Consider the following 13,417-nt stretch of genomic DNA (forward strand, 5'->3'; position numbering starts at 1 on the left):
AATAATAAATAATTTGTAACCATACCAGCAGACGAAACTGATTTCATAGATTTCATCGTCTTTGTACGGCAAGATCGTCGTTACTATTACTATTATTATTATTATTATTATTATTATTATTATTATTATTATTATTATTATCGTGGCAACTAAACTGACTGCAATGTTCGCTGGGAATTTTCCACGTCCAAATCAAATATATGTAACAATCCATAATCGTCAAGAATTCACATTGAAATTCTCTTGTTGAAAGCTAAGATCCGCTGAGGTTCAATGACATGGTTTGACCAGATTGGTTAGTTCCCGATATCCCGGATCTGGTAACTAATTAGCCGATGAAATATCTCCAGAGCGGCATCGTTCAACTAATGTTAAACCACTTTATGCCCCAGAGGCCATAACTCCCCATACCCAACATCTGACTGAACGGCGCTACTGGAGACCATGAATGAAATGAAAACGCTAAGCCTAAGGTTTCGATTCCATTTAACGAGGCCATTTCATTATTCTGGTTCTCCGCGAACTTCATCAACCTTCGCGCGCCCTCGTCTCGCTGGAGAAGAGCCGGACTTCTACGGAGAGGGTGGTTTCCACCGTGTTGCGCTTGGTGACACTTTTGATGCTGGCAGATACCATATCCTGAGGAAGCTCGGCTATGGACAGTATTCCACCGTCTGGCTTGCCAGAGATTCTAAGTAAGCAGTGCACTTTTGTACAGTACATGTACTTTTTGCGTGGCGCAACGAAAGCTCATATATCCCGCAGGCATCAGAGATATGTAGCGCTTAAAATACTCAGAGCGGACTGTTACGGTGGTCCTGAGCGAGGGATCCTCTCCAAGATCACAGATATCTCTGCGAGAAGCAAACATGAAGGCCGACATCACATATTACCCTTTCTGCATCAATTCAAACATATCGGCCCAAATGGGGTACATGTTTGCTTCGTCCTTGAAGTTCTAGGACACCATTTGTATTTTCAATGCTCAAAATATAAAGACGGACGTCTCCCAGTTCGAGCTATAAAAAGAATTGCCCGTCAACTTCTCCTTGGGCTTGACTTTCTGCATACAGAGTGCGGTGTTATCCATACCGGTATGGCACAATATATATCACCTTAGGCTGTCTTGCATACCAGCAAAGACTAATATCGCTCGACCTTGTGAATAGATATGCACCCGAAGAATATACTTTTAGAACTGGAAGATCCACACACAGCCATTTCACGACATCTATCGGAGGTCCCTCCACGGACAGATACCCAGTCTGGTGAGGTATTACCACTTCGGGAAGTTATGAAAATTCCTCCGATTTCTGAAATCAAGGAACCTTACATTAGGATAATTGACTTCGGCGTAGGTAAGGAAATTTGATGCATTTTCCTTCCGCCTTCGTTGATCTTTCGTTGTACAAATGCGTGCGATTAGGCTGACTTTTTATATAGCTACCTACAGACACAAACATCACTCACAAAAAATTCAACCGCCAGCTTTAAGAGCACCTGAGGTGACAATAGGTGCTCCCTGGGACACAGGAGTAGACATATGGAGTCTTGGATGTCTTGTTAGTAAATATCTCTTTTATATATAAACCGTTATGCGAATTTAACATGACAGTCGGCGCGCTTGCAAATAGGTCGTAGAGTTTATGCAGGGAATAGTTCTCTTCTCTGGACAAGAATCAAAGCATGGGGATTGGACAGCCGATGATGACCGGCTGGCAAAGACCATTGAGGTCCTTGGTCCATTCCCACTCGAGCTTCTCAAGAAAGGAAATAATTCAGGAGAATTCTTTCATGAAAATGGTGCGGATACATACGTAGTTCTAAGTGTACTATGATGCCAAATGTATGTGCTGATGTGGCAGTTGCTATAGGAGATCTTCGAAGAATTGCAAATTTGGTCCCTACGACGCTTGAAAGTATTATCAATGGTTCCGCCTCGCCCTTCTTGAAACCAAACGACATGCCCGATGCGCAGGTGCCAGTCTTTATCGATTTTCTTAAGGGGATGTTAACAATTAATCCCGATCACCGACGGGCAGCAGCTGATTTATTGCAGCATGAATGGTTGAACCTGTGATCCTCCTACAGGAATGAGAACATGTCGCCTTCACGGGGATTCTCCTCTCGTTTCTCAGATTACCGCACGGTGGAATTATAATTGACAATGTTATATGGGGGATATCCAGCAGGAATTTCGAAAGAGAGCTGGCAGAAACTATAAAACTATGTAAAGTACATTTCATAACTATGCCTAATTGACACGATATTAATCACACTGCTAACTAGCGGCATTAGTTATACAACACGTCCCACACGTCGCATCTCCCATCCACATTTTTGGAATCTATAGTTGCAAACACCTTTCTCCCTTCATCGCCTATTCCAGCTCTGGCACCACCGCCGATCACCCCGAGTCGTGGAGCTTTCTTCCATCCCGGGCCCTTGTTTGGATGCTTAGCAAAATTCGCCCATGCTTTCTGCATCACCTTACCAACCTTTACCTGGAACTTTGTAGCCCCCTTTCGCGGATATGTTCCAAAAATGTACTTAATCTCTAATCCGTGGTACGCTCCGCTTCCATCAAATAGTTCCGTGTTCGGGAAACTCGCGTTGAAATAATACCGCCACACATCAATACCGACCGTTGCGCTATCCTGTGTGACTAGCCTTGCTAGACACTGGAAAGAAAATTCAGTAAGGATGGCTGCGAGACGTTCGGGTTCGTTGCCGATTCCTGGAGCACCGATAGGGTATGTGTCTAGTATCCTTTGAATGATTTCGCCCGGAACATCCGGCAAAGACGCACGGAGGAATGCTTCAGTGTCATTCATGCCAACCGTGATTGGACGATTTTCGTCAGCGTTACTTCCCATTAACACTGGTACGCGCGCAATAAGTGATTTCTCATCAGTCGAATCGAGACGATCTTGGCGTGGTGTATCTGCCCAGGTGACGCCGCCGTCTGCCATCGGACCGAATGCTAGCTGTTGTCGTTCGATGATTGCTTTCAGCTCCAGTGCAGGAATAGCACGAACGCATTCGAGGCCATTTGTGGAAGGGCAGTTAGTCGCCTCCAAAAGCTTGCCCCATGAAGCAACGGGATCAGCAGCGAGCATTCTTACTGTGGACTGGCCAGATTGCATAATGGCGGCGCGGAAGGGAATAGGGTTCGGCGGAGCGGTGATAAGGCCATCGACACTTCCTCCGCCTGCACTTTCTCCGAAAATCGTTATTTTCTCTGCATCACCGCCGAAAGCTGCGATATTACGTCGAACCCAATCCAAAGCGAGCCGTTGGTCCAGCAATCTGCCCGAATTATATAGTTAGACCTCGACCCTATCTTTTAAGTTCTTAACGAATACGAAACTTACCCCAGGTTCTTCTCCGCCGCTGGTAGCTCAGGCGACCCGGGGAACCCAAACAGGTTTGTCCGGTAGTTGAAAGTCACCAAGACAACATTTTGATTAACAGCAAAGCTGGAGCCATCATAAAGAGGTAGAGAACCGGAACCAAAAACGTAAGAACCTCCATATATCCAGACGAGGACAGCCCTAGGGCCCTTGGGTGGAGACGCCGGGGCGAAGACATTCAGATTTAGACAGTCCTCGCTCTCTCCGGCTGGAGGCGGAGGCGTGTTGTACCATTCGATTGACTGATTGCGTTGTTCTTCCGGGTAATTAAACTGCTGGATGCAAGAGGGCTTGTATCTGGAGGCGTCATAAACTCTCTGCCATGGCCGGACTGGTTCGGGGGCCTTAAAACGAACAGGAGGTTCAGCGAAGGGAATACCAAGGAATTTATTGACGGGGCGAGTAGAGGACGGAAGCCAGGTGGCAGTCCCCGCAACGGTCCCTGAGTCTATAGTCGCCGTAGGTCGACATTTTGGTTTGCGACATGGAGTTGAGTTGGCAGTGGCGGCACAGAGAGCTATGGTCAACGTTAGGACGGAAAAATACATGGCGGGCGTTTTGGATTTGGTGAACATAGGTATAAATTGGACATTTGAGAGGGAGGCCCGCCTTTCTCAACATATGTATCGCGGGCTCTTATATATAGGTGAACGAAACCATCCCGAGTCTGCAATGTGTTTGTTAGCTTTTGCCCTAAAACACTTAGAACATCTCCCAGTCTTTCTCTCTCTCTCTCTCTCTTTTTTTTTTTTTTTTTTTCCGGTACGTTTTTTTCAGCTCATGGTCTATACGCGTATCCGGACTACAAGAGGCGGACCTATGAGATATTCGGCGCTTGCTAGGGGCGCATGCGGATCCTTCCCCCTCAATGATTCAGCTATACGATGTTTCAAGCAGAATGCGAAATTTCCGCTGATAGCTTAGCAACCTCAACTCAACTTACCATATGAAATCTTGTATTCTAAGGTCTAGTGGATATATTTCAATACCATGATCCTTTTCCCTCCCTGTCGTAAATAGTGGGCAAAAATGAAGCTTGCGACCAACAACGAAGAAACCACTTCGTCGCTGAACCTTTTCTGGCTCCAGGTGACGTGACAGCTCAGGATAGTTCTGGGGCTGTTGTATTGCATCGCTAGCCCATGTTCCAAGGGCCATTTTCTCCACAGCGCCATGAGATGCGCTGGGCATTTAGGATCGCAAGACACAGCCGATTGTGCAAGTCTCAATCTACCAGCCGGAAATGGATACGCCCCAAAAGCCTTCTGATAGCATTGCAACCTAAAGACAGCAAATCATCCTCTTGGGACTTTTGTGAACACTTAGGGAGCTCTAGCGACATCAAAGTGGTGAATGCTACATGCTCGCGCGGTTGTCGCCATAAGGCTAGCACATCCCAGAGATAATAAAAATGTGGAGCATGGCTTTAGTGATAGAGGGCAGATAGTCATGGTTGGAATTCCAGAAGATATTCTTCCATGTGTTTCCTCATTCCTAGGTTTCGAATGCTATTTCATTACTACCTAGGGATGTGCTGCACCGCATCGATATCTACACACGATGTCATCCGAATGCTGCATGCTGTAGAGCAAATTAGCATTGATGGTAGCCAGGACCATGGGCAGGACTTTTGTGCCTGACGAGGTATAGCCCCTAACAACAGGAAATAGACGATATCAGCACTATAGTAGTTACCAGTTAATTTACCGAACTGGTAGATATAGCCCATCAGTCACTAGCCCGGTAGCGGCTTCTGTATTCCTCCAACTTATCCATATCGTCCTTGTTCCCTTGGGATCCCACTAATGTAATAAGGTCTTGCAGCGTGACAATACTCGCAGTCGGGACACCAAATTCTTGTCTAATCTGACCCATAGCGCTCATCCTAGGCTCGTAATCGTCTTCAGCGTCTTTGGGCCCGGGCATTTTCTCCTGTCGATCGAGCGCAACTACGAAACCCACTACTTTCCCTCCTTCCTTATCTACTAGCTTTAACGTCTCGCGCATCGCAGTACCGGCAGTGATCACATCGTCTATGACAAGGATGTTTTTCCCCTTTAACGGGGACCCCACGATGTTTCCACCTTCGCCATGGTCCTTTGCTTCTTTCCGATTGTAGCTATATGAGACAGATGACCAGGTTTCGGGGTCCATGCGGTGGAGTTCAAGCAGCGTTGCGCACGCGAGGGGGATTCCTTTGTAAGCCGGACTTGAGAATTCTCCAATTAGTAAACTCCATGATTTCTGCGATCAGGATCGGAATCATGCGCAAGTCTTACCCGAAGATTACATCAGGTTTTGGAATAGATGGGTTGGAGGCGAGGTAGGAAATGATGGTGTTGGCGTAGGCAGTCGAGATGGCGGAAAGGAGCGACGAGGTATGGAACAGGCCCGCATTGAAGAAGTAAGGCGATTCTACGTGTCATATATCAGCAAATTGGGAGTTCAGGTGTATCAACCGTGTTGCGCGATTGCGCGCAAAGAAGATACAGACTTCGTCCAGATTTCAGTGTGAAAACCCCGAATTTCAGAACATTGGCGGACAGACAGGACTCTAGGAAAGCCGTTTTATAGGCGGGAAGAGGTGAGCTTGTGGGCTGCGCTGAAGACATTGTCGCTATTCTGGCTGGGATCCTCTGGTTAACAAAGATCAAGGAGAGAAGGGTCCTGATGTTTTAAGATTGACACGAGGGCGGCTGCGAAGATGAGGGTGGAGTTGGAGGGGGAAATATTTATCAGATTGCTAGTTAACTTATCGGTGACATAAGCAGATCTGATAGTTAACTTAACTAGCTAACTAACAATCAGCTCTAATTCATCCAAGCCCGATTTCAAACTAGAACAATCATCTTCAAAAACATTCCCGCATACGCGTATAGGTTATTGACAGCTCCGATACCCTTGGAACGAACAGGCTAAAGGAAGGGAGGTGGATTGACATTGTTGGAGGGCCAGAATTACGCCTTGACCAAGCGCGTGAGGAATTGGAAAGAGAGCGTCCGGAACCAAATTTAGTTTCACGATGTGTCATTGACTAGTTATAGATCCCAAGAGCATGATATCCTAGGGATAGGCAGGCATCCTAGGTTGACTGGATTTGTGGTTTTCAGTCTGGCTTGAGTGAGCATAGGCACTCTCGACTCGCATGTTAAGAAATGCTGAATGCGTAGTAATATCCGTCGCGTATTGGAGCGTCAAATTGTTCGTCAATCACACGCTTAAAATTTACTAAAGAATGCCTAAAGATGAAGGGTTGAGAGAAAAACCTCTAGTAAGCGTTCAGTTCTATAAATACCTCAAAAAATTATTGCTAAGTTCATCGATAAGCAACAGCTTCCGCACCGGCAGTTAACCCTATACCTTTCCCAAAAGTTCTGTCCGCAATGGTGCCTGGGCTTAACTAAATCGACCGCCCTAGGCAGTCACTTATGGTTAAAGCTTTTAGCTAAGACTTGGGACCGCATACACCTCAAATTCAATGGTCTGCAGCGCAACAGCGACATACTGAGCTATCTAAATTTTGATCTGGGGAAGTTTAGCGCGCCACAAAGTAACTTAATAGCACTGGCGCCGGACCCCGCCTCGCTAGCTGTAGTTATCCGAGTCGAGTTCGAATACCAATCTGTCAGTTCCTGATTGGCCAATTGTCAGAATCTGTAACGGCGCAGGGGTGGGAAATGCGTTGTCCAGTCAAGTCAGGCAGCCAAATGAGGAAAAGAAATATAGGACAAAATTTCTCACCTCGTGCTGGCAGCGGGTGAGGCTGTCAGTTCGTCCTCTGTGGAAGCCCTCTCCTTCCTCATACTCACGATACCAGCGTTCTCATTGTATTTTCGTGATCTAGGTCAAAATGTCGAGTCTGAAATTTGCAAGGGGATTGATGCGATGTAGGTATTTCCTGTCCAGGCACTTGCGCATTTCCGAGTCTAACTTGAATGTTTGCTAACTATCTAACACCAGTTCTCCCTCTCATTGGGTATCACCATGTTTTGATGTTTCTTTTACTTATTCCTATTCTATTTCTATGTACGACGTCCCGCCGCATCCCATATTTCCTTGTCTTCTTCTTCTTTCTCCTTTTTTTTTTTTTTTTTTCCCTCCCTCTGCATATTTTAAATCCTACATATATATGTGTGTGTGTGTAGAGAAAGAGAGATATTGAATCATTCTTCCCAGCGGTTCTCGTTGCCGGCTGCTCGAACTCTACTCTCGCAAACGTTTATTTGATATCGCTATCATACGCGGCGAATATCACCTCTTCGCCTCTACAAAATGACCATCCAGCGAAGCTTAATCCAGATATGCCAGGGGTATTCGCAAATTTGACCACTGGAGTGCGAAACAATGCAACTTCTTTTGAAATAAGGACAGGATATCTGGGCCATTGCATGAAACAAAACTCAGGCCTCTGGATCTGTGCTCGAGACATAGAACCTCTTGCAAATGTCATCAGGGACCAAAAAGCATCGAACATTGACCCGTTGAATCTGGTTTACATGTCCAAGACGTTCAAAGATCAGGTGATATTCAGTGGATTAATGTACGAGTCACTTCATCCCTTTTGATTACTACTGTCTTTAGAGTGACAAGCACTGATTTTTCAATATAGCTTTGCATCCATTCCATGTCTATTCATCTGTTTTCTGCTTCTCTCCAGTTTCCCAAACTGGCACGCGGATGTCAATTCAGAGGAGAGCGATGTTGAGATTAAGCCATTTCCCTCAAGGGTGGTGTCTCGTGTTGCGACTGGATTTGTGGCACTCGCTTCGCTGTTAACCTTTGTATCCGTATTTTGGCAACATATATCGAGTTCGGCGAGCGTTACGATGCATGAGGAGCTCTATTATGGGGTCGTCAATTCGAGCACCGGAGTTGTTGCTATGGTATTTGGATGGGGAGGGGTTCTTACTTCGTTTCTTGTTGTGATTGGGTTGATTCTCATGATTTTGAGTATATCGATTTTACAAAAACTTAGCGATGACTGATTTGATTTTATCGCTCATTTATGCTGCTTCTTTTCGCTCCTACAAACTTGGAATTATACAGGCCTTTTAGGAAAGTGTGTTGGAGCTAAGGGAGGCCATCTACTTTGGGAAATGTTAGGCCATGTTGAGTCTATAAGAATGTGATCGGAAGTTACGCATGGAATTCTCCTGCTCTATTCACTTTGATCTGGATTGTTCTAGCACTAATATTAAGAATAATCGGAATTGGAATCGCTCACGAATGATGTGATGGAGAATAAGGTTCGGTATATCCAGCGAACTGCAAGACCCAGTATAGTCAATATAACAAGAAATGTCGTCACAGCTGCCTTCATTCCTGACGCTAGATTTCTGGTCCAAATGACTGAAAGCAGTATTACCAGTAGCACAGCGATAGAAACTCCTGCCGCCGTTGGTCGGCCATGGTTCTTCAAAAATTTTGCAATCCGATCCTGGTTTAATGCGATCAGAATAAAAGGAATGGATATTGCCCCGGAGATGCTAACTGTTAGGTATGTTAGATACGTAAAGATTGAGAGGCAGTAAAGGAATTCAGGATATGTTGCGTACACATGTATCTCAAAACGTAATCCATCGGGAGCTTGTCTCCGTTATTCCAAGGAAAAGCATCGATATTAATGGCGAAAAATGCAGCCATAAACGACAGCGGAAGCTAAACTCATCTCGATTAATTTTCTGAATGCATTCAAGGGCGGGAAAGGAAGGAGTTCTCACAAATATAATAGTGACCACGGTGAAAACTAGCACCGTTCTACCTTGTCGTATGGATTCATCTGCCTGCTTGCGGGAGAGGTCAGCATTCTCCAAGCCCCGTTCGGTAAGTTCTTTAGTTGCTTCTGCTTGCATCGACGCATTCTCGGCCTGTTTACGGGCGGACAATGCTTCAGAGACATTGTTTTGTTTCTGCTTCAGATCGAGAAGGTTATAGAGCTGCACAATCATTAACACCCGAAATCTCTTGGTTAAAATCTTATGCACTCACGGCTTTGTAAGTCTGATTCGCGAGCCTTTGCATTTTTTCAACCCGATATATATGGTTCTCAAGTACTGGAAATCGTACTGGTGAGGAATTTTCGTCGTTTACACTCCCATTCTTAATTCTCTTGCGCTCCGCCAGAAATTTGGAAAACTCTTCCAAAGGCATCGTTTGATTACTCAAAATCATGTGCAAAATTCCAAGTTCGTCGATAATATCTTTGATCTCGACTAGCAGCTGTGTTTCAGCGCTAATGCTGAAGACCTCTGAGCTGGCTACCTCACCCTTGCTTGATTGATCAAGTCTACATGCGAATTCCTCAAAACATTGCGTTTCTTGGTCAATCTGTTGATTTCCATCAGTCTGGTTTTGTACTTTCTCAGAAGGGATGAGGCACTCACCACAGCACCAAGAGATCGTTCGAAGAAGTCAAAAAATTGATACTCATCCGGGACGCTGTATTGATCAAATAATCCTATACAAAAGCTGGCAATGAGCTGCGCCAGATCCTGAGCTGACGTGAGAGGATCCCGCGTTTTCAATCCAATGTGGCTAAGTATCATTTGATGAACGTTCAAGGGGTCACGTTTGAGTAATGCTAAACGCCTTTTCTCAATGGAGGCCTGGCCACTGCTACTACTACGCTCATCCGTATATCGATAATGCCGTTCCTGGAGAACTACGGACGCCCTCCATCGTTGTGTTTTAGCATAAACGTCCCTTCTGTTAAACCCCGATTTCGGTTTTTTCCCTGTTACCCAACCAAGCATAAACCCTGATTCACTCATACTTTTATCCCTCACCTTGCCGTGACTAGCGTAGTCGTGTCCATGTCCACGCCCATGAAATTCCGAACGATTAGTTCTAGTTTCTGTATCCGGAAACTGCGGAAGGTCGATAATTATGGGATTAGGTGGGGAGGCTGTTTCGAAATCTGCTTCGGCTGCGGGCGGAGGTTGGCCAGACCAGACATCCCACCGCCGGGGAAAGCAGCTAATAATGGTATCTAAAGTTATGTTAGCCCTCTGAGCAATATATAAATGAAGGTGAAGGTGATAATTACCATCGTTCAGTATCCAAAGCCACAACTGATCTACCATAAAGATCTTAGGCTCTGCGGAATTATCCCGTATGTATCGATAGACCACCTGGCCATCGTCTCTTGCGGTAGTATTGGTGAGATGGGTATAAAAATATTGATCGAGAGTTCTTCTTAGATGAAGGGGTGAGTCTGCGGGGTTCAATGGCGACAAGTACCCTTTCACGAGATGTTCGTCGAAAGGTATCCTAGGCTTTGTGCGTCCGGCACTATTTTTCTCAGTGGTTGCATCCGTTTGTTGACCGACATTTTCGGGAATATTAGGAAAAGTTCCGCGACGTTTGATATCGGGACCAGTCTTGGGTCGGACATCATTTTCTTCTGTTTTATGACCATCAGTACCGGGACGAGTGCTACTACGTTTCGCAGCAGAATCCTCCCCAGCGGGGCCATCCAAAGTCGCATGCGCTCCTCCTGACTGGTCAACAGGAGTCGACACATCCGGAGATTCGCCAACAGGGGAATTCACAGTTTTAGCTACACGAGTTTGTGTATGCGTTCTTGATATACTGATGCTTGGAGATGGTGGATTTTCCGTGGTCAAAAGGCCTGCAGTATTCCCCTCTGCGATATCAACGTTTAGTTGTGTCGGATCTTCCGCACGGGGTGAATTTTGCGTGTCACCGATTGTTTGATTGGTTGGCGGTATTTGTAAAATGCTTGTCTGATCCTCTTCTACCGCGGATATCGAACCCCTGGGTTGTTTACTTCCGCCCAGCACACCACTCCCATCGGAATTGAAATTTCGAGTCACATCTTTCTTTCCAGTACTTGTGGGCACTGTGTCAGCTGCGTCATTTTCGGCGGCTCGACCGTCGTCCTGGACACTAGGTGTACTTTTGCCTTTTTCTACGTCGTCCTGTTGACCCGATGATTTTCGGAATGTCTTAACAACGTGATCTGACGTTTGGCGCACTTTACTACCGAGAGTACGGATAGCTGACATTAAATCTCTGGCCCCATGAAAAATGTTCAGAGATTGAGATGGCTCCTCGGTATCTTCTGTACTGGCGCGATATGAGCTCCTAACAGCTGTTCGTACTACTGGTGGCGGGCGTGACACTCTTGATTGTGTTTTTTTTCTAGCTGGACGCAATGGCGGTGCTTTTGAGGGCGGGCGTTGCTCGCTTCGCATAGCTTTTTCCTTCTCATCTTTCTCATGCTTTAAAAACTCAACCATTCGCTTATAGCCAGCATGTGTTTCAAAGTGGAGAAACGGAATCTGCAAGGCAATTAGTGCATGGGGTGAGAAATTCTAGCAAGTCTTCTAGCTTACGAATAGCATGAGTTGATCTGTTGTGTCGTTTCCTAGGTGCAAGCCAGGGGACTATCACTCACATGTTAGCGACAGGGATAAAGATTTGGAGGTAGAAATGTTATACATTGATGGTTCGGCACAAGGGCCTCATATACGAGGAAAGAGAAGCGGAAGCTCGAAATTGTTGACCAACACCATTAGTTAAGGCAAGTTTTGACTTTGACTCTTCGCTCAGTATTACCGCGCCAGAGTCCCGTTCGCCAAAATGACGGCTAACCAGAATCTGCTCCTTATCAGTTTTGGTGCTTCAATTTCAGACAAAGATGGACACCCGTACCTCAACCCATTCCATCTACAAAATAGTTAGCATGTAATATACTACGCTTGTTCAAGATAGAGCGCTTACATTGTTTGCGGGTAAGTGATACCACCGAAAACTCGGCTGTTTGTCGATCTTTTTTCCTTTTGCAAAATTCATAATTGCCGCTGGCCCTTTCCCGTAGAGTATATCATAAACCGACACTGTTTTCTCGATTCTCTGCTCGGTTCCCTCAACAAAAAAGTCAATGATGGTACCTTCAAATCCCTGGCAGGCTTTCAATTTGTCGGTTTCGTCAGCGGGAAGAACTGGAACCGTATAATGAATCTCCGGTTTAGCCTTGCGTCTTTCGACGGATGGACCTTGCAATACCCTATCCGATCGAAGCAATTCACGCATGAGATCACTGGTTGCTAAATTGTCCACCGTTTTACCATTGTCATCGCGTAAATATTTATTGGCGCCATTCTCCAGTAGGAATTCAGTAATGTCCACGTTGTCGTGTATAACGGCACTGAAAAATGGAGTGTGCCCATCTGGAGTTAACGCGTCGATATCCGCCTCATTTTCTAGAAGGGCCTCGGCAACATCGGCGTGTCCGTTTAATAGGGCCTGGTGAAATGCCGTATATCCAGTTTCGTCATTGTGCGATTCGACATCGGCATTAAAGCGCAATAAAAGATTCACAAACGTTATATTTCCTAGCTCCGCCGCGATGTATAATGGCTTGCTGCCGCTGTGACTGGCAGCTTCGGTGTTAGAACCAGCCTTGAGCAGAAGCTCTGCCAGTGACACACGATCGTTTATCACCGCCAGGTGAAGGGCTGTTTGTCCGTCGCGGTCTACAGCTCTCAAATTAACGCCTTTGTCAAGGAGGAGCCGCAACTCGTCTCCATTTCCTTCGCCCACTACCTCAAGAACTCGCAGACTCTCAGAATCGAACTCATTTTCGAGATCATCTTCACTGTGAGGTTCGTCAGTCGGTCCCAGGTCAACACTTTCCTGATAACTATCAAAACGATCGGGTTCGCTCTCCATATTGGAAGTTAATTCTTCCAGTTAATTTCGTTATCCCTGGACGAGGGAGTTATTCTTAGAGTTCCCTTTCGGTTCTCGAGCGGAGCTTCGTTTTTTTGCATCGAGCAACATGAGCTAGAGGGAATCAGGCTAAACAGCCCACCAGCGTGCGAACCAACCTCTGCAGCTTGCTGCAAGTAGCCGAGACTGCACATCATAATTGGTCATACTTGGGTTCTCAATTTTGGGGGTCGGAAAATTCTATCTCTCGCCGGTGCAGCTGGCGGGCAGCGCGCCATACTGTTGCTGCTTCAGCGGAGATGCCAACG

The 13,417-nt window shown here is 46.0% G+C and overlaps 6 protein-coding genes across 8 annotated transcripts; 2 read left to right on the top strand and 4 right to left on the bottom strand.

Moving 5' to 3' along the window:
* Positions 1–151: 151 nt before the first annotated feature.
* BDBG_01746 (CMGC/SRPK protein kinase) lies at positions 152–4,419 on the top strand. Of its 3 annotated transcripts, none has more exons than XM_031720466.1 (7): positions 152–695; positions 766–1,094; positions 1,170–1,358; positions 1,444–1,562; positions 1,635–1,803; positions 1,875–2,235; positions 2,299–4,419. In XM_031720466.1, exons 1-6 carry the CDS (start codon positions 445–447, stop codon positions 2,078–2,080), a joined length of 1,263 nt encoding a protein of 420 aa, XP_031576662.1. In that variant the 5' UTR covers positions 152–444; the 3' UTR covers positions 2,081–2,235; positions 2,299–4,419. The 3 variants fall into 3 exon arrangements, with proteins under 3 accessions (XP_031576662.1, XP_002627075.1, XP_031576663.1); XM_002627029.2 differs by having other exon boundaries at positions 1,875–2,230; XM_031720467.1 differs by having other exon boundaries at positions 1,444–1,803; positions 1,875–2,230.
* Positions 2,177–4,142, bottom strand: BDBG_16462 (uncharacterized protein). The gene is made up of 2 exons (XM_031724405.1): positions 3,375–4,142; positions 2,177–3,309 (listed from the first exon to the last, which is right to left on the bottom strand). Exons 1-2 carry the CDS (start codon positions 3,986–3,988, stop codon positions 2,295–2,297), a joined length of 1,629 nt encoding a protein of 542 aa, XP_031576664.1. The 5' UTR covers positions 3,989–4,142; the 3' UTR covers positions 2,177–2,294.
* On the bottom strand, positions 4,353–4,604 carry BDBG_16463 (uncharacterized protein; the record flags this gene model as incomplete). Its single annotated transcript, XM_031724406.1, has 1 exon — positions 4,353–4,604. The coding sequence occupies one exon, from the start codon at positions 4,602–4,604 to the stop codon at positions 4,353–4,355; it is 252 nt and encodes an 83-aa protein (XP_031576665.1).
* Positions 4,605–5,141: 537 nt separating this feature from the next.
* BDBG_01748 (orotate phosphoribosyltransferase) lies at positions 5,142–6,025 on the bottom strand (the record flags this gene model as incomplete). Its single annotated transcript, XM_002627031.2, has 3 exons — positions 5,142–5,622; positions 5,693–5,828; positions 5,908–6,025. The coding sequence occupies 3 exons, from the start codon at positions 6,023–6,025 to the stop codon at positions 5,142–5,144; spliced, it is 735 nt and encodes a 244-aa protein (XP_002627077.1).
* Positions 6,026–7,415: 1,390 nt separating this feature from the next.
* BDBG_01749 (uncharacterized protein) lies at positions 7,416–8,716 on the top strand. The gene is made up of 3 exons (XM_031720468.1): positions 7,416–7,439; positions 7,590–7,953; positions 8,023–8,716. The coding sequence occupies exons 2-3, from the start codon at positions 7,715–7,717 to the stop codon at positions 8,396–8,398; spliced, it is 615 nt and encodes a 204-aa protein (XP_031576666.1). The 5' UTR covers positions 7,416–7,439; positions 7,590–7,714; the 3' UTR covers positions 8,399–8,716.
* On the bottom strand, positions 8,608–13,109 carry BDBG_01750 (ankyrin repeat protein; the record flags this gene model as incomplete). Its single annotated transcript, XM_031720469.1, has 10 exons — positions 8,608–8,903; positions 8,969–9,071; positions 9,134–9,349; positions 9,402–9,740; positions 9,797–10,401; positions 10,459–11,716; positions 11,771–11,821; positions 11,877–12,035; positions 12,090–12,104; positions 12,159–13,109. The coding sequence occupies 10 exons, from the start codon at positions 13,107–13,109 to the stop codon at positions 8,608–8,610; spliced, it is 3,993 nt and encodes a 1,330-aa protein (XP_031576667.1).
* Between the last annotated feature and the right edge of the window lie 308 nt (positions 13,110–13,417).

The sequence above is a fragment of the Blastomyces gilchristii genome (assembly GCF_000003855.2).
Source record: "Blastomyces gilchristii SLH14081 genomic scaffold supercont1.3, whole genome shotgun sequence".
Lineage (NCBI taxonomy): Eukaryota > Fungi > Ascomycota > Eurotiomycetes > Onygenales > Ajellomycetaceae > Blastomyces > Blastomyces gilchristii.